This window comes from Lepidochelys olivacea (assembly GCF_965140295.1).
Source record: "Lepidochelys olivacea isolate rLepOli2 genome assembly, chromosome: 1".
Taxonomy (NCBI): domain Eukaryota; kingdom Metazoa; phylum Chordata; order Testudines; family Cheloniidae; genus Lepidochelys; species Lepidochelys olivacea.
In genome coordinates, this window is record NC_140411.1 from 156,873,159 (window position 1) to 156,894,498 (window position 21,340).

At 41.3% G+C, this 21,340-nt stretch overlaps 1 protein-coding gene across 1 annotated transcript in view; it reads right to left on the reverse strand.

Annotated features, from left to right (window-relative positions):
- NDP (norrin cystine knot growth factor NDP) overlaps positions 1–20,958 on the reverse strand; it is a 29,186-nt gene extending 8,228 nt beyond the window's left edge. Inside the window, exons 1-2 of the mRNA XM_084625572.1 lie at positions 20,711–20,958; positions 8,622–8,977 (exon numbers count right to left, since the gene is read on the reverse strand). Coding sequence (XP_084481698.1) covers positions 8,622–8,795 — 174 coding nt within the window. The 5' untranslated portion in view covers positions 8,796–8,977; positions 20,711–20,958. The remainder of the gene's footprint in view (positions 1–8,621; positions 8,978–20,710) is intronic.
- Positions 20,959–21,340: the final 382 nt, after the last annotated feature.

The following is a 21,340-nucleotide window of genomic DNA, read 5'->3' on the forward strand; positions in this document are numbered from 1 at the left end:
AAGAATTTCAACTTTCTTATTTTTTAAAGTAAGTTTCCAGACCTTTTCTTTGCAAAGATCTCCTTAAAGAGGTAAATCAATATAATGTAATGAAGATATAATGTAATGAAAATATAAACCAATATGAACTCTTTGCTGGGTTTGAAAGCTTATCACTGACTTTTCCTAACAATATTAAAGGCCCACTGGTCTTTCTCTTCTTCCACTGGATGAACTGTGAATAGACGAAGACATGTTACAGACCTGGAAAGAACTAAAGAGCTTCCATGGTGATTACCCATTTATTTCCCTTCCAAACAATCTGCTGTCCAGCTGTGGAGAAGAGTAGAAACTGTGTTAGGCCCTGTCTAAAGGACAAAAAAAGGGTGCTTTTTAAAAGCATGTTAGCTAACTCGAGTTAAGGGTTATTTCAAACCACAGTACAGTAGTTAACAGTTTGTGTAGACACAGTCAGTATTTAACAACTTTAAACCTATACCATGGCCAACCAGCATGATTTTACAGCTGGTAATTGCTATGCTTACACGAGGTGTTTCAAACTAGATCAGCAAACTTCAGTTAGCCAAGACAGATTCATAGATTCCAAGGCCAGAAGGGACCATCGTGGTCATCTAGTCTAACACAAGCCATTGAACTTCCCAAAAATTCCTAACTTTGTCTAGCTCCAACTTCCAGCCACCAGACTGTGTTATACCTTTCTCTACTAGACTGAAGAGCCTTCTGTTATCAAATGTTTGTTTCCCACGTAGGTATTTATAGACTGCGATAAAATCACTCCCTAACATTCTCTTTGATTCGAAACAGATTGAGCTCCCTGAGGCACGTTTTCCAATTCTTTATTCATTCTTGTTGCTCTTTTTCTGAACCCTCTCCAATTAACATTTTAAGTTTAATTTTTTCCCCAGAATCCTGAGAATGCCTAATTGTGCCACTATATCTTTTATCTGATTGCAAGAATTCTTTTTCAATGATTAATACAAAAGCATTTCAACTGAAATGTTACATGATCCATCATGGGATACATTACCATGTGGTGAAGAATAGCTGCAAATGATGGTGTTCTTAGCATGGGAATGTTTATACATTTTTGGCTCCACTGTCCTAAAAAACAAAATCTTTAATCTCACCTCTCTCTGCCTAATCCTGCCGGTGTCACCAGAAGCACCAGAAAACAATGGAACTGGGGAACGGAACTGGGGACAGGATAAAGATTACACAACATAACTGCAAATCAGAATTTTTCATGTGCTCGCAAGAAATCTATTCAGAGCTGACACTAATACTAGTCTTCCACAAAAAAGACACTTTTTTTCAATAAAACTGCATTGTAATTGTTTAGTTAGCTTAATACATTTAACATAGTGATTTTAAAACAAAGCATCACATCACACTTTGCAGATCTTACCATTGCAAAATTTTGCTCAGGTATCAATGGAAAGATAGACTTCCTAGTGCATGGTAATTTTTAAAACTATGTTTTTCCTTACAGCCCCTATTTATAGATTACAGTGTACATTTTAAGAGTGGCACTGCATCATGGGAATCATAAACTTTGCTGGAAAAAAAAGTAATCAGAATTCACATTTAGATGGCCTTTTAAACTCTTGGACTAACCTGTAACTTAACCGACTCCTCTTAAATTCCCAAACAGCACCAGTATATTTTGGCAGGTGTGCAAATGAGCTGGAAATAGCATGTACTTCAGAAGCTTTGCTTTGCCATTTAATCAATTGCAGCAGCTGTTTATTGCACTGTATACTATAGTGAAATAGAGATTATTACTCCATTAAATAATTAGTAATGATATGATGGCACAGCACACTAATAGAGTAAGTATATATTTAGTAGAAATATATGGGTGTTTTATAACCCAATATCCAGGTGTGAGTTCTCCTCCTCCCCTACATAACCATGTACATGTCATATTTTAATGCTATTCCGGAAGTACTGGGGTGACCATATTTCCCTATGCTGAATATGGGACACCTGTAAATAAATAAATAAATAAATAAAAATGACTCGTATTCAAGTGAGTTCAGTGGCAATCAATCAGAACTACACAGTACAAACATTCAAATTAAAATCAAGTTGACTGAGCCCCTGTTAAAAAGAAATACTGTGTAGTTGGATTCTTTTTATTTACCTTCTTATCTTTAAGGCTTTAGGGTTCACACGAGGAGGAGTGACATACACCCCTTAAATGCCCCACACACACATGAGGAGAGGAGACATACACACACTCCTGTACACCTCTCTCACATGGGGGGAAGGGGGTGATCGACCAACCCAAACCTCCCTGCCTGGTGCTTCCTGCCGTCCACACCTGGCTGGGCCCCCTGGACGGACCCGTTTCTCCTGGTGCCTGGTGCCATGTCTTCCTGAGGCAACACGTGGGGGGGAGGGGGCACACAGGGTCACATGCCCCCTGCCCCCGGATTTCTGCAAGGTTCACACCAGAATGTGGCCAGCAGCAGCCTTTCAGCACTGTGTGGGATGGAAGGGACTGGAGCTGCTTCCTGCCGCAGGGGAGGAGGACAGGGGGAAGGGATAACCTAGTATGTATCTTTGCAGAGCTCATCTCTTCCCTCCCCCCACCCTCTGTGTGGCTGGAAGCAGCTTGTCCCTTCCTGCCCTCACAGTGTCGAAAGGCAGCTAATACCTCCAGGCTGCTGCTGGCCACCGACATAACCTAGCTTAATCCAACTACAGTGTGGGCAGGAAGGCTGCACTGTGCACCAGGGCCCAGGGAACCTGACTGAAGGGGCTTCAGTGAACCCGGCCAGAAAGGTGGCTCAGCAGGGGAGGGTGCCTAGGGGATGGTGCGGCCCCATGTTCCATGGAGGCAGGACCCAGGGTGGGGGCTGAAGTGCTAAACCCCTGCCCCAGTGGCTGCTGTGGAGCCTGAAATTGCTCCCCCCACCCACCCCCGCCACTCCAGAGCTTAGCTGAGGGGCGGAGAGGCTTCCCCGTGCCAGCGCTGTGCGGGGCTTTGGCACACACAGGGCTCGACTCCTCCTGGCCAGTGCCCTGGGCCAGAGGGTCTTGGGTTTTCCTGGGGTGCCGGCCCAGCCAGAGGCAGTGGGGGAAGGAAGGAGCCTGCTGGCCAGGCTGTTGGTGAGCTCAGCGCTCTAAACGGGGGCTGGTTCCCCACACAGCACTGGGAATGGGACGCGCCCCGCTGGGGGGGTGGGAAATATGGAGGAGCAGCAGAGCGGGGGCGGGGGTGAAGGGGCAAAGCAGGGAGAGGACAGCAAGAGGGGAAGCACATAAAGGGCCGATGGGTAGGCAGCCAAGGCGACACGTAACTGGCTGCTGCCTGGCGCCTGCCCACACACAACAGCCACTGCAGCGTGCAGCCAGCGCTGGCCAGAAATGGGATGAGGGGGAGCCCAGCTGGCCAAGAGCTGGCACGCAGAGGGACTGTGCTGAAGGACGAGCAGGGGGAGTGGCCATCCCCTCGCGCTGCAGCTTTGCCCCGCCACCAGCCTTGCATACCCACCCCCATCGTTGCCCACTGGACAACTGGATCTGGCCAGTAGTACTGATGGGCGGGGGGGAGACAGAAAATATGGGACAATTTGCCCGTTTTTAAGAACAACTCAGGACACCTGCAGGAGGGCTTAAATACAGGACTGGCCCTTTAAAAACAGGACGTCTGGTCACCCTAGGAAGTACAGTACCACTTTTCTAATGCAATATAGGAATGACGGGGAGGATCATGATTGCCCCTCTGTACTGGGATTGGATGAGCTAAGCAAAAACCCCATCCTAACTTACAGTCAGCAGAACTCAACTATTCTGAAGGTTGGTTGCAAGGAGCGGGAGTAGTTCTTATAACAAGTTCAGAGATAATTACAAAGGGGCCTAGAGCTTTTCCCTAACGCAAACCATATCCTTTTTGGAATTCAAGCTTTTATTAGTGGTAGTATTTCTCATTTGCACATTTCCCGTGACTGGCTGGGCCTGATGGTGGACATGCTGAAATATGTGTCCTAATTTTACGTCCATAGTACTTCTGGCCTGGCATCGAGCTGGGATTACTGCAAATCTCATGGGATCTTTTTCCACTACCACTATTATCTTAACCATACACTAAAAACTCTTCTTACAGTATGTCTGTATCCAGCCTGGCCTCATTATTCCCAGATGTCACTTGCAGCACTCTTTTGGCACATCCAGAAAGAGTGCCTTATGACAGTAAAGTAATTCAGGAGGTACTGATTTAAGAGTCATTGGGGATTCCGTGCCTTAGGGTCCAATAAGTCTTGGTGGCAGAGGTAAGATGGAAGCTAAGACTGGTCAGGGAATTCAATTCATTATGAGCTGAAACAAATGCTTTGCTTTAGGTCAAAATAGAAGAACCTTGTCTTTTAGGGTTGAATAACCTTCTAGTGCAGGGGTGGCCAACCTGAGCCTGAGAAGGAGCCAGAATTTACCAACTTACAGTGCCAAAGAGCCACCGTAATATGTCAGCAGCCCCGCATCAGCTCCCCCCGGCTCTTCTCCCAGAGCCTCCTGCCACCGGCAGCCCCGCTGATCAGCGCCTCCTCCTCCCTCCCTGCACCTCCTGATCAGCTATTTAGTAGTAGCATGCAGGAGGCTCGGGGGGTGGGGGGGAGCGAGGGCACAGCAGGCTCAAGGGAGGAGGTGGGAAGGGGTGGAGTGGGGGCAGGGCCTGTGGCAGAGCCAGGGGTTGAGCAGTGAGCAACCCCCAGCACATTGGAAAGTTGGCACGTGTAGCTCCAGCCCTGAAGTCGGTGCCTATACAACGAGCCACATATTAACTTCTGAAGAGCCGCTTGTGGCTCTGGAGCCACAGATTGGCCACCCCTGTTCTAGTGTCTCTTCTTGGTGTCTCTTCTACATACTGTATTTAGCATATTACTATGTTAGTTTCTCAGTCCCGAGGCCTGTGTTCAACATCTGGTTGAGGTCACAAGTAAATGGGATTTGATCAACTGAATTGCATTCAATGGACATATTAAGTGTCACAGAAACACCTTCCAAATGGACCCAACTGGCAGCCTCGAAGGTGAAAACAAAGCACTTGATATATTTTAGGACATAATCCTGCATTAGCCCAGAATGGAGAAGAAAACCTAACAGGGATTTTCCATCTCTAATTTTGATGATTGTATGATGCAGTAGCAGGGTAACACAGATCAGGATATAGGCCCATTAGCAGAACTATGCAGAAAAGGAGGTGTGCAGTGGAACAAAGCCATCACAGAAAAAAGGACACAAATCTATGGTTGAAATAGATTATCCGTCTGTGTTCTACAAAGAAACAGTACAAGGGGTAAAAAACACACACAAAACACACAGCTAATCCAACAGAAACTCAGTGTTTCTACACTAAATATAAAGAACATACCATACCTATATATTTCAAACTACTATTTTATCAGACCATATTTTAAGACAGATTCTGAGGCCAATCTGCATAAGGGAATCTAATACTGTGCTAGTAGTGTATGGTAGCTTCAGAATAGTCACTCTCACAGTAGCAATGTCCTGGATCTACAATATCTTAACAATATGAGCTGGTTGAAAACCAGTTTCATAGGAAATTTTCTTTTTTATTCCATTTTGCAGGGTTTGAAATGGACCCATTTTCCAGCTTACGTGAAAGTTCCCACAAGATTTTTATAGAAACTTTTAAATTCAAATGTTTAACAAAACCATTTTCAAAATTATTATGGAACTTAACGATTGCAAACAAAATTTTGATTAAAAAATAGATGAAGATGTCATAGAAGCTTTTGCGAAATGAAAACTTTCAAAGATGTCACCAATTGTTCCGCAAGAAGTTCTGTTTTTGAAGACTCATTTTTCATCAGAAAACCTTTTTGTGCCAAAATAGTCCCCCCAACTCTATTAATAGTTAAATAATAAATCTATTAATGAGGCCAGAAGAAAGCAGCACTACATCATCCCAGTGACCGTAAATGCATTATCCAATTAAAAGGGCTGGTATCCCTAAGGATTTAGTGTGAACACATTCCATTTACAATCAGAGAAATCAGATAAACTTTGCAAGATCTTGGACTGAAACCAGTATTGTCAACCTCAAAAATTGAAAAATCATGAGTCACAGCCCTGCCTCCCTACAAAAAATCATGCCATTGGCTTAAAAATAATGAATTTTTCTAAATTTGCCTTTTGATTTCTGAGTCTTTACAGTATACTCACTCCACATTGGCTTTTCTCTGCCACCTGGAGGACTAGAAATTTTTGCTTTCAAGTGAAAGCAGAGATTTTCGTGTGGTCTCTCATCTCCAACATTGGGGATTAAGAAAAACGTCACAATAAAATTGCAAAAGCTGGCAACATTATGAAACTCATACATTCCAATCCAGGATGCCCACAGGGTAAGGGCATAGCAGAAAGAGACACCCAAGCAATAATATAATGAAAACTGCTGGCTCCTTACTGGCAATGGAATTAATCCTGGTGGGCTCCAAAATCCCTGCAGCACAGGAAAGGGAAGGACTGCCAGAGGGGACATGGCTCAGGAGGGAATTAAAGGCTGTGAATGAGCAGGACTAGTAGGCAGGAGCAGCAGCCTAGGAGCTGTGGCTGAGGCTGGGCATTTTAGGTGTTGAAGGGCTGACAGCCTGGCTAGGAGGGACAAGTAGAAGCTGTGGCTGATGGTTAGGGGACCCGGGGACAGGCCTGAATGAAAGGACTAGACTCTTTCCAGGCGATCTGCAGGCCAGTATGTGATTGCCTCCAGGAGAGGGACAGCCTGATCGGAATATCCCCAGCCCGAGACCTGCGGAGCCTCACCTTTATACTCCTGTGCTGAATTGCCCTACAGGCTGAGTTGGGAACCTGTTGTGTTCATCTGAGGAAGTGAGCTGTAGCTCACGAAAGCTTATGCTCTAATAAATTGGTTAGTCTCTAAGGTGCCACAAGTACTCCTCATCTTTTGTTTGTAACTTGAACTGCACTTTGTATTTCTGGCAGCCCTAATAAAGCAACCCTTTCTTATTCATTAGCAACTGTGGGCATTTATGGAAACTCACTGAGGGGAGAGCTTGAAGGGCCTCTTCTCTTTTGTTGATCCAGGGAGCGGAGGAGGCCATTCAAGCAGCCAACAGAGAGCGGGGTGGTCAGCAGAGCTGGGTGAAAATTTTTGGACAAAATTTTTGCCAAAAAATGCAGATCTGGGTCAATCTAAACATTTTGTGAGTTTGTGTGGAATTCGCTAACTTGTTTCAGTTGAAAAACGAACAACAATTCTGAAAAAAATTAAACACTGACATTTTCAACATGACGTTTCTGTTGTTTTATTCAAAATGACTTCTTGTTTTGAATTTTTTGGCAATTTTATTTTTCAAAAAAAGGTTTAAAAAAGCCTCAAAAACACAATGGAACATTTCTTTTGACACAATTATTCCCGTTCCCCGTCCCCCCAATTTTTTGGTTCAGTCAGTGAATCAAAAAAATCAGTTAGTCACGCAGTTCTAATGGTCAGACCATTGGCCCCATGTTTGAATGCGCGCTGTGCTAACTTTTTCGAAGGAAATTAGGACAGGGAGAAAGGGATCAGTAATGGTTCTCTCACTCTATGTCTTTCTTCGTGCCTCACTTATAATTCATGTCAGAAGCTAATGTAGACTATATACAGAGGCTAATATAACACTTTGGCTCAAAGTTTTCCAAGCTTGAAATTTCAAATGAAAGACAGAAACATGAGTGAATGCAAAACAGCCTAAGCCAAAAGTAGTGATCCCTCTGAAATTTGGTGGAAAAGCAAAATTGAGAGGTGCAAAAATCACGAGAAACTAAATATTAAAAAAATTTGAGTAAAGTTTTTCAGAATCTTTTTCATTACTTTTATATAGCTTAATTCTTTACCTCAAGCACAGCCTGTCAAAATGCATGTCTTTATGCAATCCATATTAACTGAGCTTGACCCAAACCAAAACTGGATCAGAGTCTGTAGGAAGTTTGGACAGTGATGATATGACCTTCACAGCTAGACCCCTCCCTGTAATGGGCTGTGTCAAAATCCTGAGCAGTGTTAGCTAGTGGTCAGAGCACTGGACTTGGACTCAGGAGACCTGGATTCTATTCGTGGGTCTGCCAGCAGCCTGCTGGGTGACCTTGGGCAAGTCACTTCACTGCTCTGTGTCTCAGTTTCCCCATCTGTAAAATGGGGATATTGATGCTGCCCTCCATGATAAAGTACTTTGAGATCTCCCAAGGAAGTTTCCTGGTACAGTCCCAACACCAAAGGACAGTTCAGATCTGGATGTGAATTCTGTGGCTCAGGTATCTGTCTACATATCACCATTTCTTCTCATTTCTTCAGAATCAAATATTCCCTCTGAGTGGAAAGTTGAAAGGTGATCTGAGATTCCAACCTTAGGAGCACTGTACAAGCAACTCAGCTTCAATCTTGCTCCTTTTAAAAGTGAATCTGATAACTATTTTGCACAAGTTCACATACTATGCTGTTGAGAAAGCACAAAACTTCTGATCTAAGCATTCAGGTTCCTGCTCTACGTTTTTTGGTACTAATATTTCACATCAGAATAATAATTATTATTAGTTGGTTTCAGAAATATTCTTGATAACGAAGTCCTGGTATCATATTTTAAACAGGTACTTACCTTTGAGTTACACTTGTACAATGGATGACTGATGGAATCAACATAATGATGCCTCATACAACGACCTGGGTCTGAGTCAGTCATGAATGAACTGTCCGTTTTACTGTCTGTGTCTCCCATTATTGCAAGAAGAGAGAGCATGGAAATTGAAGCCGCTAGTACATGATTTCCCATTGCTGAAGAACTTCTCAATAATAACAGCAGAGGGAGGTAGAGTATTAAAAGAACTCTAAATGCTGGGACTCAGTTCCTTTCAAGGCAGATGAAAAACCTGGTTTAAGTCTCTTGGTTGTCATTGTTCTTTTTAAGTTGGAGTTTTGTTGGGGTTGTAATCCATCAAAGAATCTTCTATGTGGCTGGAACAAAAACAACATAAATTACAGTCCTGACCCCCCCAAAAGCCTGCAAGATAAAAACAAACATAAATAAGGCTCACAGGATTTCTGCTAGCCAAAATATTTTTCACTGCATGAACATCATTTTCACTGTAGGTACAGTATACGAGATGATGACGGAGAAGTTCAAGGCCCTGTTACTTTAAGCACTGCTCTATCATTTTAATAATGATGATATTAACTTTCATTATCACAAGTAATACCAACGCTTTTTACTTTATAGTGTCTCCAGTGGGTTCATTTCAATACTGATGGTTTGTAACACAATTTAGGATTTCTGCGAATGAAAGAGCCTGCCTTCACTTAAAATGCTGAAGGGCATATTTCAAGGGACTAAAATAATCTATCTTCTGCATTAAAAGATGGAAATTCTGGCTCAGGTAGCATGTGAAAATGTATTTGGTGGTCTCATCCCCGTCTCTAGTGGTCAGACATCCACATCAACAAGCCATCACACAATTTGGAATAAGCGTCAGTCTCTATTCAAGAGAGGCCTGTGACTGGAATGGAGGGATGTTGCAGGTCAAAGCTGAGGTTACATTAGCAGTGTGCTCTCAGGGTATGTCTACACGGCAGTTAAAAACCCCTGGCTGGCCCATGCCAGCTGACTCGGGCTCACAGGGCTTGGGCTAAGAAGCTGTTTAATTGTGGGGTAGATGTTCAGGCTCAGGCTGGATCCCAGGCCCTGGGACCCTCCCCTGCTGAGGGTTCTTGGAGGTGTGGGTCCCAGAGCCCAAACTCCAGCCTGAGCCCAAGCATCTACCCCACAATTAAACAGCCCCTTAGCCTGAGCCAGTTGGCATGGGCCAGTCAGGGGTTTTTAATTGCAGTGTAGAGATACCCAACAGGGAAGGTTGCAGAGCACCTACCCACATATCTGGTTCTGGTTAGTGGTCTTAGATCTTCACTTTCATGAGCACCAAATTCACCCACAGAAAGGTTTAATTTTTTTTACTTGTTTGCTCATCTGGTTGCGCTTCCTGAGCTTTACTCTCTCCCTGCCATTACTTAAGGAACAAGATCTGAAAAATACATTGAACTGCATAACCTCCAAGTACATCCCAGTGATGCTTTGGGAATACATATCTGCAGATGAAGTCACACAGATAGCCACATGGTCATCTGGATTTCTGGTCCATGTTGGAAAATAGGAGAAATCCCCTGGACAAGAGAACATAGCACCCCCACCAAAACTGTCTGGAACAATGTCCTTACAAGGTAAGTATGACACTTCCCTAAACTTCTCCATCACAATCCCTTGAAAGATCTGTTATGGAGCCAATAGTCTTGAGCTGGCCATTTAATTTTATATTTATTAGAGATATAACCTGATGGACTAAACATAACTTTAGATAGCAAAGGAAGCTGGTAAGCAGCATTAAAATAGGTGGACTTTCTGAACAGATATAGTTGATGTGATAAAAAAAGTATTTCTCACAGAGCTTGTTGCCCATTTGATAATATAACGTGGGTTTTTATTGCCTTTCTGCTTTGCTGACTATTTTGTTTAAAGGATGTTGTTAAAAAGATTTCAATATGAAATGAAATTGAAAGGCATCGAAGAACTGCAGAACTAAGTGTTTGTGTGTAGTCTTAGAGGCTGCTTTTACACTTTTGTAAAGAAAGGCGAATGCATAGCTGTGGTAAGCTGTTCCAGAGTTTATATAAGTTTGCAGCCAATGTTCTTCAGGCTAAACCTGGACACATGAAGTCTCTACCTACAAAGAAATGTAATTCTAAAATGTGAAAAATATTAGTCGGGCTATTCTTGTATTAGATGTAAGGGAAAAAATGCTTTTTTGCTTTCACGGCAATGTTCACTTGCTGATAAAGAAAAGGAAGGATAACTTTAATGTAAACTTGCATATGTTACAGACACCAACTCTTTCCCTTGCCTTGAGATATTTCCCAAGCAAATGGTTTTCAGCTGACGAGAACTGACATTGAAAAAGAGATATTGTACAAGCAAAGAAAAAATTTAAAACCCTAAAGTCTTTAGGAACTCAGATTTGTTTGTGAACTGTCCTACTGATGTCAATGAAACATTTGCCGAGAATTTAGCAAGATATGAACGAAATCCAAGACATTGAGCTGATCCCTGCATAGAATAGGAATGTGCCATTGTTTGTCATTAAGATGATCCCTGAGCATTATTTATCATAAAGAATAGAGCACGCAGTCTTTTACTCTTCTTCTTAGCTCCCTCTGCTTACCTAACATAACCAAGCTGGCCAATATATTGTTCTTGGAAAGGTCTCTCTCCAAAATAATTAACTTGTATTACTCACCCAGAAATTCCCTCTCCACCCAAATACATTTACCTCTAACCCCACACCCCCATTTGCACCCCCAGTAAATATATGCCCAGAGGGCCTCAATTTCCACTATATGGGTCCCAACACATTTCCCACCTACGAGCTGCCTTCCATGTCTTCACATTGCTTTGCATGTAGAGTGGTATGACTGTTGAAGTTAATAACTATGGCTAAGACTCAAAGTCCAGACTTGATTTGTGAAGGCCCATCTCCCTGTTTTTTAAGAGATGCTTGGAGGACACAGAGACTAACTAGAAAAACACGACTCATGTAAGCCAGTATCATGGAAAGTAATAGATTGGAATGAAGGGGGAAAAACAGGAAAGGAGAAAATCTGTTAATAAAAGGATATTTTAGAATCTCCCTCCACATTGTCCACACAGAGATCACTTACCTGTAACTGAAGTCTCCTGTAGTCATCAGTATACACAGACCTAGGCCCTCCTGTGTCCAAATTCAGCAGCCTGCATGGAACTGTTCCCTACCCCCACCTTTTTGGGGCCCCTGCATACCTTTCTGTCCTGGGACAGGATAGGCAGGGGACAGGAAGAAGAGGCCTACACATTATTTGTACCAACATAGTACACTATCCATGCAAAATGGTAATATAGCTCTCAGTTTGTATTAATATAGCTCTAATAAAGTGATAAAAGGGGAGCAACTATCTTAGGAAATCCTGGAGACACAGCTACACTGGAACAAGAAGTTACATTTTAATTTGGATGTATGTAGAAGTACATATTTTAAAAAACAAACTAAAGCTATGAACTCATACCTGAAAAATATCTGATTAAAACTAGTTTTCAATGGAGCAGTCAAAAGCACTTCTCAATAAAGGCTAGTTCCCTGCCAAATTTAAATTCCCTGCTTGTAGTATTACAGGACTTTGGTATTATTCCTTTTAAGAGTTTGTGAGCCTTCTAGTGGCACTCAGTGTGTTCTAGGTTTTAGAAGCTGGCAGAACGCAGCCAGAGCAGCAGTTTGTATTCATATTGAGGCCTTGCATATTGGGTATATTTAGTAGACACAGTTATTTGGATCCCATCATGCCATGTGGTTCTTTCATTTTGAGTTTGTTGTGTACACAGCAAAAGACAAGACACTACTCAGAGTTGTGTCAACACTACAGCTGTACAGAAACAAAAAATGTCACAACATTTTCGTTATTATATAAAAAATATATTTTTCACTGTTCTTATACTCAGAAATGATGCACTGATTTTGGTCAGACTTTTTTTTTTTTTTTTTTTAATGACTTACGGGCAATTTTATTAAGCCTGGAAAAGCTTACATCAAAAAGATTAAAGTTTTGGAAAGTTATAAACTCCCCAAATCTGGGTGAGAATGGAACTAGTTAGGCTGTCTAAATTATATAATATATAGTTTATATAGCTATAATTATTTCAAGAGCGAGGCCAGTTAAATAGGCATTATCAAGTTGCATCATAATTCATTCTTTTAGGGTGCAATTCTCAGTTCCCATGCAAAGAGCAATTAAATGGGCTTGGGATTGGAGGGAGAGTGAAATTATACAGACGTTGAGATAGATAGAAGCAGGACATGGGATAACCATACCCCTTTCCACAGTTGCTGTTACAGTCAATTAGCCCCCAGTAGTGGCATAGCCCGTTGAGCCCCCATAAACTGGATTTGTGGCTAGTTGATCTATGCGGCTGATAGACTTATAGAAGGCCCTCCACAACTCTGCACTCCAACCTGCCCTGTATGCTCCCACAGTGAGCTACTGGGACTCAGCTTTGTGATGGCTGCAGAGTCCCCAGCTGCAGCATCTCTATAGCCTTACTCCCACCACTGTACTGCTGCACTTGGTCCTTCTATCACCACAAGGGGGCAGCAGCAGCAGAATTTCCCCCTTACCAGATTTATTCTTTCAGTAGTTATCCACTTAAGGTGGGAGTCATTGCATATGTCTGCTTCCGTGAATATGCATTTATATTTTAAAATATTGTACTCAATCCTGCCCTCCCTTAAATTGATGGCAAAATGCCCATTGACTTCTATGGACCCAGAGAGTTTTTTTTAGTTTTATAAATAGATGATGCTGTCCTTCCATTTATTTATTTTTGCATTTCAAATTGTTATGCCCTACAAGTCTCTATATGGTCAGGGATGTGATCCTAGCAGTGCAGTCAAAACCCCTGTCCTGTGTTGGAGTCAAATTTTAAAATGCCCAATGAGGTCATCTTAAATCAGCTGTGCTACACTCAGCATGAAACAGGTGAATATATAGAACTGACATGGTATAAAAAAGATTTCCATTCACAACTTAGATAGTTTTTCGCCCCTACCTGAAATGTATGCAAATACCAAATTAAACATCTGAGGCCAGATCCTTGCTGGTGTAAACCAGCATCTCTTCATTGATGTCACGAGGCCTATACTCATTTACATCAGTTGAGATACTGGCCCCACACTGACAAATGGCAATCCAGGATAAATTTTGGTTGAAATCCCTGCCTCATTGAAGTCAATGGGAGTTTTGCCATTTATTGCATGGAGCAAGGATTTTACCTATTGTATACAACATTTCAATCAGCAATACTCAGCCCTCAGTGGTTCAGGAACCAAATTAGTGATCAATGTTACCCAAAAGAACCACAGTAGTGTGAATTCATAGTTTTATTTACTATATATATATATAATTCTCGCCGCAGAATAGCTGACCGAGTATCTATTAACTACAGTTGGTTAATAATGAAATCACATTGCTTTAATATCATGGGCTGCAAAGAGCGGCAGGACACACATTAAAGAGGCACTTGCAGCTTGCAAGACTCAGTCTGAGTATCACTGCTTTTAATAATGCACATTTGTTTAGACAGTCCAAATGTGAAGGTCATATCTGCTGATTTCTGCCCACTCTGCTCTCTGTGACTACCCCTGCTCCGGTTTTAATAAACAGATTTCATTTTCCTCGGTAGTCTGCTTTTCAACATTCCTACCATGATTTTGTTTTTAATATATTGAAGTTGGTGGGCCTGATTCTCATTTGCACTAAGGCCACTTGACAACTGACAATGCCCTAGCCATGTAAAGGGCCGTATGTTGGGTATAAATAATTTACTTCCATTTTAACGCCCTGTAATACAAAATGGCCTTAGCGTAACTGAGAATCAGGTCCAGCAACTGTAGAAAAAGAGGCTACTCATTTTAAAATACTTTTTAAAGCCCCCTGCTATGGAATGATGAAAATGTTAGACACATTAAAGCCTTTTGAGCACTGTGATTTTTGAAAGTCCGTCTCGGTATCATTAGGAATCTAGTGAGGGATACCGAGAGCCTCAGTCTCCATCCTCTTGTACCAGTTTGAGTTCAATGCCACCAGCAGAAAACCAGTGTAATGGAATAGTGAAAAAGGCACAAAGGCTCAATAAGGAAAAGACCACTAATTGAAAAGCCAGAGCAGAGAAAATAAGAGCTTGAAAGACAAATAAAGACAGGAGAAAGGTAAATGGGCTAAAGGATCGTCTCCTCTAGCAAAGGAAATACATCTTCTAGCAGTACTGCGACGGTACCATAATTTTCATCGTACCAAACAGTAAATGTAGAATGCTGGGCTTTTAAAAATGGGAAGAAATGATGGACTCTAATGCTGAAGATTCAGAAACTTGAATGTTATGACAGTAATTGAAAGAAACCTCACAGATTTCATTTTCTGATTCAAGGCTTATCTGCTATTCTAATATTGCAGTTCAAAATACCAGTGCATACACGTGGACTAGAAACATTAACGACACTGTCATATTACACTGAGAGGAGTGAGGGAAAAGTGAACAGTATTTGCAGCAAATATAGCACAGGGATCCCCGTGCTGCAAACACACATACACATAACTGTATGAACATGAGTTGTGCCATTGAATTTAACAATACTACTACCAAAGACAAAGTATAAGTGTTTACAGGTTTGGGGCCTAGTGCCTGAAGTGGGCCAAACTAAGGTGAATAGCTCTGGAACCAGCTGAATAGCATTCTTTTTAAGTTTGCAGGGGTATTGCCCATCCTTTAGTTGCTGTGGGAAACAGATACAGTCCTTCGTGACTGCAGTCTTGAAATGGTGACCAGAAGTGGGTACTATGAGCTGGCACACTGCCAGTGGACAGAGCCAGACAGAAATGTAGAAAGGGTTTTAATATACTCCCAAAGAAAACCATTGGTGGACAAAAGAGGGGTTGTATTTTTACCCTTTCCCTTCATGATGCCAGGAGTCTTTAAATAGATTCCCCTAGTGACTTGTATACAATAACTCCCATTACAGCCCAGGAGCTGGTCGAGCTTTGTGGCAAAGCCTCAGGCAAGTGCTAATTTTGATAGAGATGCACTAAACTTGTATACTTGTATTATTCTAATTTTGAATGAATTTGGGGCAGTTTAGTAAAGGGTGATCCAGCTCCCACAATGAGGAAAAGTAAAGGGAAGAATACATTTTCACACTTTTTAGTACAGAGGAAATGAACAGCATCATTTATGGGTGAAGCTCGGTGCATAGGATTGATTTTTTTTTTAATAGGGAATTCTAGCCCTGCATTGAATACACTTCTTTACAATAACTCAGACAAGTGTCTGTTCTCCTAGTGAAAATATTCACATCCAAACTTTTACTTTGGCTTTAGTTTCTATAATTGCCTCTACTTTAGTCTAACAGCTCAACATAATATTTGTACAGTGCCTCTCACAATGGGGTCCTGGTGCCCCGAGGGTCCTGGGTGTGATGGTAATACAATTAATAAATAGTAATAATAATGTCATGAAAAAATACTGTTGACAGAGTTAAAAGTTGCCCTGAGGCCTAGCACTGCTTGACGGCATTCAAACATGTGTATGGTTTATTTTGGAGTGTTACAAAGAGATGGGAATTTCTGATTCTATGGTATTTATTAGGCTAGATGCCTGTTCAGAAAGATGTGATTTTATTTATTTATTTTTAGATTCCGATCTTTAGTTATTAGCAGCCATCAGAAACACCTTTTCTTCTATCCTCTCCCTAACATGTTCGGGTCCAAATCCTGTACTCCTTAATACTCTCAGTCCTTATTCAGGAAAAATTCCCATTAGTGTCCATAAGAATTTGACCAAGTGAATAAAAAACTGATTAAGAACTGCAGGATTTGGCTCAGGATAGCAATTCATGCATTGTAATAAGAGGACCATCTAGTTCCCACTCAATTTGAATCCCACTGCTATGACAGTGATGCAAGTATCACTGTCCTGGTATGTTTAACCTTTGCCAAACCAAAGCTGGAGCATTAACTCCAATCCTAAACTCCCATGTCTTAAAGGGCAGCATAACCCACACCGCCTCTACATTGCCACTCTAAAGTGGTTTACAGCTCCGTTATAATACGCATGCAGATCTCAGCAGCAGAAACCTTAACAATGATTGATGTAAAAAAACACGTTACTAGAATAATATTGGTCTTGTGGAATTTCTCATAGCTGTGTTTCCCTTATATCAGCTGGTCTAAGTACTCTTGCAGACAAATGGTGTGATACCGGAAGACAGACTATGTTGCCTACAATAGACGGGGACTCTAGTCAGATATACCACGCCGTATAAATCCAGTAAATAGGATGAGAGCTGATGGTGTTTAGAAGTGGTAGTACCAGTGCTACCCGAGTTCTATTTGAATTGGATTATGTGAAAAAAGAAGGAATATATAGACTGCCAGCTGCTCAAAGGCTTACTACAACCTTGCTTTTATTGTTCTGCTAAGTTAGAGATGGGGCATCAGAGGGATTCCAAACATACCATTACTGAGAAATGTTAATATGTTCCACACTGACACAGATAAAAAGGAAATAACAGCTGATCAGAGTCAGAGCAGGAGACAGCACCTCTCAACATGCGTGTACAGAATTGTGGGAAATTAGGACAATCCGGTCATCCGCAGAGAGACATGTGAATGAATTAATCTGATTGCATCCAAACTTTTATCCAGGAATTAACATGAGTTAGAATGCAATAAGCATCCAGTGGAAAAGTCAGACAACAGTAAACAAAATAACAAAGGGTAGAGAGAATTTGAATTGGGCACTACTATTCACTCTCACATGAGCCAAGAACAGGAGGACATTCCATGAAATTGAAAGGCAGCAAATTTAAAACTGATGAAAAGGAAACACGCTTACAGCATACAAACAACATACAACCAGCCTGTGGAACTCGAGTCCCCAAGGTATCATTGAGGCCAAGAACTAAGAAGGGTTCAAGAAAGTTTTGGCCATTTATACAGCTAATGTGAGCATCCAGCATTATAATAATAAAGATTTTTAAAGACTTTTTGGAAGGATTACAAACCCTCATGCTTCAGGGCATAAACCAACCTTTAACTGATGAAGTTAGGAAGAAACTTTCCCTGTCGGCAGGTTATTACATAGCTGCTCACTACGGAGTTTTTGATACCTTCCTTTGAAGTAGATGGCTCTAGCTTCTGCCAGAGACAGAATACCCAATAAACTGGGCCAGTGGTCCAATCCAGAATGATCATTCCTATGGTACTAAAACCAAGAGTGCCAATTATCTCCCGAAAATGGCCAAAGTGCAAGGTATTAGAGGCACAGGGACTTTCAATTCAATTCAATTTGAAAAATATGTTTGTTTTTTTAAATCTACTATAACATTTGTAAAGATAAATGGCCTGATGACTTAACAACAGCACTGCACTGCAAGCTCGTGTCAGAGACATCCAGGTTCAGGAACAATCTCAAGCTTGTCACTTCCTCGTTCTTTTCAGAGCAGATAAATCAGAGAGGTGATGTGATCAGACCTCAGGGGATACAATGAATGGAGTTGACTACATGAGCACTTCTTGTTGAATGAGTCATTGAGCGTGCCTTACATCCCTCCCACCTAAAGGAATGGTGTTGCAATCCCACCAATCAAAGTAGAAGGCAAGGATAACCTGGTGATTTCATTGACCCCTAAGGCACATCTGAACCTATGTGGGTTAGACCGACTGCTACTGTGCAGATTACCCATGCTTAGATGGCTGAATGGAAAACTACTACTATAAACAGTAAACAGTACTGGATATAATGAATGGTGATATTGCTATGCTATCCAAGCAAGGGTAATTTACATACATGCATCTGTTTAAAAATAAGTGGTGTGTGAAAAAACTGAATTCTAAGAAGCAGCACTGGCAGGCGATGATCTGAATAATGATCTCATAAAAGAGTGGCACAGTAGCTGGCTGACATCCATAGTTAATTGGCTTCATAATAATAAAATTCCATTTTCATTATGTAAACTTGTAGCAACAAAATCTATTTAATCCCCTTTATGTTTTATCTGAAAGATACTCAATAAGATATTTATCCTAGAACTAAGATTTCATTATTCCAGCAAGAGAATGTCATTTTATATGTCATATGGGCCAGATTGTGAATCTCTAATTCAAGCTGGTAAGCAGCTACTCACCAAAGTAGTTTCATTGAGGTCCATGGAGCTATTCATGTGCATAGCTGCTCATTAGCATGAGTCACAATCTGAGCAAAGTGAGTAGTACTAGCAATGAAAAAAGTAGAGTCCACGAAAACAAGTTTTTCTTATAAATAAGGACAAATGCCAGAACAGTATCTGTTATACCCACATGTAGTGACCCTAACAGGCATCTGGGCTGCTTCCATTAGGAAATCATTACATGATGCAGCACTGGTATGAAGTGAATTTGTACTTACTACTCTGAAACCTGTTGTTTTAATTTATCACTTGAAATGTGCTCTTTAGTTCCAGTACACACTGTCCCTTGCATGCACCAGTTATGACAGGTTGCATTGGAAGTTACTACAAATTGCTAATAATACTTGGCAGCCATATGACACTCTTCTTCTTTAAAAAGCAGTACAGATATTAACAAATGAACCTTCCCAACACCCCGATGAGGTAGGTACCGTAGAGCTGTACTATTATGCCCTTTTTTTTACAGACCAGGAAATTGAAGTAGAGAGTTTAAATCAGCTTCAGAACGAGATTAGAATTCTGGCCCCATGTCCCATGCCCTAATTGCCAAACCACCTCTCTCTCTCTCTCTCTCTCTCTCTCTCTCTCTCTTTCTCTCAAAAATGAATAGTCAACCCATGTAAAACACTTTTCTCACCCAAGCTTTCTTTGCAGGGCTGCTTCATGAATTGCAGGTAATTTCATTAATATAATTAAGGTGAAAATGGAATTCCACATTTTCAGCTGTACATCTCTGTTAGTGTGATTATTGCTATTTAATCTGCTGATTTCAACCTTCCCAGAATTCTTGCGCTCACCTGAATCTCCGTCGCTACGTGGGATTTTTTTCTTTAATCAAGTTCTAATTGGACTTTATCCATTACAATGGACGCCAGTTATACTGTATTCTGATATATTATTCGGTTCACAGCTATAGTCTTCTTTTGTCCCAAGCACATAGACAACAGTTATGTTCATGCTTCTTACAGTGACACTCTTCTTAAAGAGAAATTTTACCCTGCAAAGCAATGATTTCAGTGTACTGAAAGATCCTTTATACCTCCTGGCAAGCGTTTTGAGGTCTTGTAGATTGTCACTGAAAGCAGTGCCCTGCCTTAGCATCCTCCAATTGGAGCTACTGAACACACATCCACACTGCATTATTTGTTGTGCTGAAGGGGTAAGCTGACTACTAAATATACCCCTCTGTGCTCCAGCCAAGACAAACACTGTGGATTTCCTCGTCGCTTTTAGCCAATCAAATATGTACATTAAATCCATCCTAATCCATAACCAGTGCTATGCAATCCATGGCAAAGCTTCCCAGAAGTTTGGTTAAATAATAATGTGCAAATTAAAATTGCCCCTGCAAAGCATGACACACAAAGCTAGAAATAAATATTGCCTATTGTTTCAAATTATTCTAAGCACTCTGGCAGATGACTGGCAAGAGAGCAGCATATATAAGTAGTAATAAAAGTAAACAGTTCCATTTGAAACTAGCAGGCTTGCCTGTGTCCATAGAGCTCTATTGTAATGGGACAAAGACAGTCCTGGAGATACTATAGTTCTTTCTATGAATTCAGGACAGAATCGAGTGCCTCCCTTCCTCCCAAATTCATACAAATGAGAATCAATGCAAAGTTACAGAAAGAAACGTATTTGATCATTTTATCCAAAACCACAGTACACTGCCTGTTTTTCTTCCCAGAGATTTCACATAGGCATCCTCAGACAGACATGTAATTAAGGAAATAATAATAAGATGATGTAGGTAGTAAAACTGAAGTCATTTTTTAAATGAATACACTTTATTTCAAACATGCTATTTGGAGAACATGTATTTGTCAGATAAATAAATTAAATGCTCAGTTTAGTAATACCCAAAATATGAGTAAGTGCTTATTTGTGTGCTTACCTTTGGAAAATGTGCCTCTCCTTCCTTCCCTCACACTCTTCTGAGAGCGAAAGAGAGGTCCTGTTACTTCCAAATGCTTTTGTTCTTCTGTCCCTCTGTCACATGGCTTGCCTTTTATATTTGCAACACACAAAAGTTAGGGCTGTTGTTTGAGCGAGAGCGAGGGAGCGAGAGAGGGAGAGAGAATGTCAAATGGAAAAGTGCCATTGCAGTCATATATCAATCAGGCGAGCGGCAGCAGCAGCTCACTGGCAAATGGGAATTCCACAGAAATGTGAAGCTCTTGTTATCTGAGAAATCACTGAACACCACCAGCCAAGCTCGCCTCTTCAGGGACTTCTTATTGGAGAGCCAGGAAAGAAAAGTAAATGCACTTTTTCTCATTTAAATTCAAGCGCTATCTTGTTGTGGCATAAAAGGGAGTGCAGTAAATGTCCTGAATTTACTTCCCTCCTAAATGAACGTACAGTAGCTGAGGTAATACAATGAGCATGAGGTGTAAGATAATTAGAGCTTTGCAATACATAATTTGACAACTTAAGCCTCTGTTTGTGTTTGGAAAACATCCACAAGACAATTGAATTTCCCTGGGTTTATTCATTATCCTTTTTTTTTTTTTTTGGCCAAAAA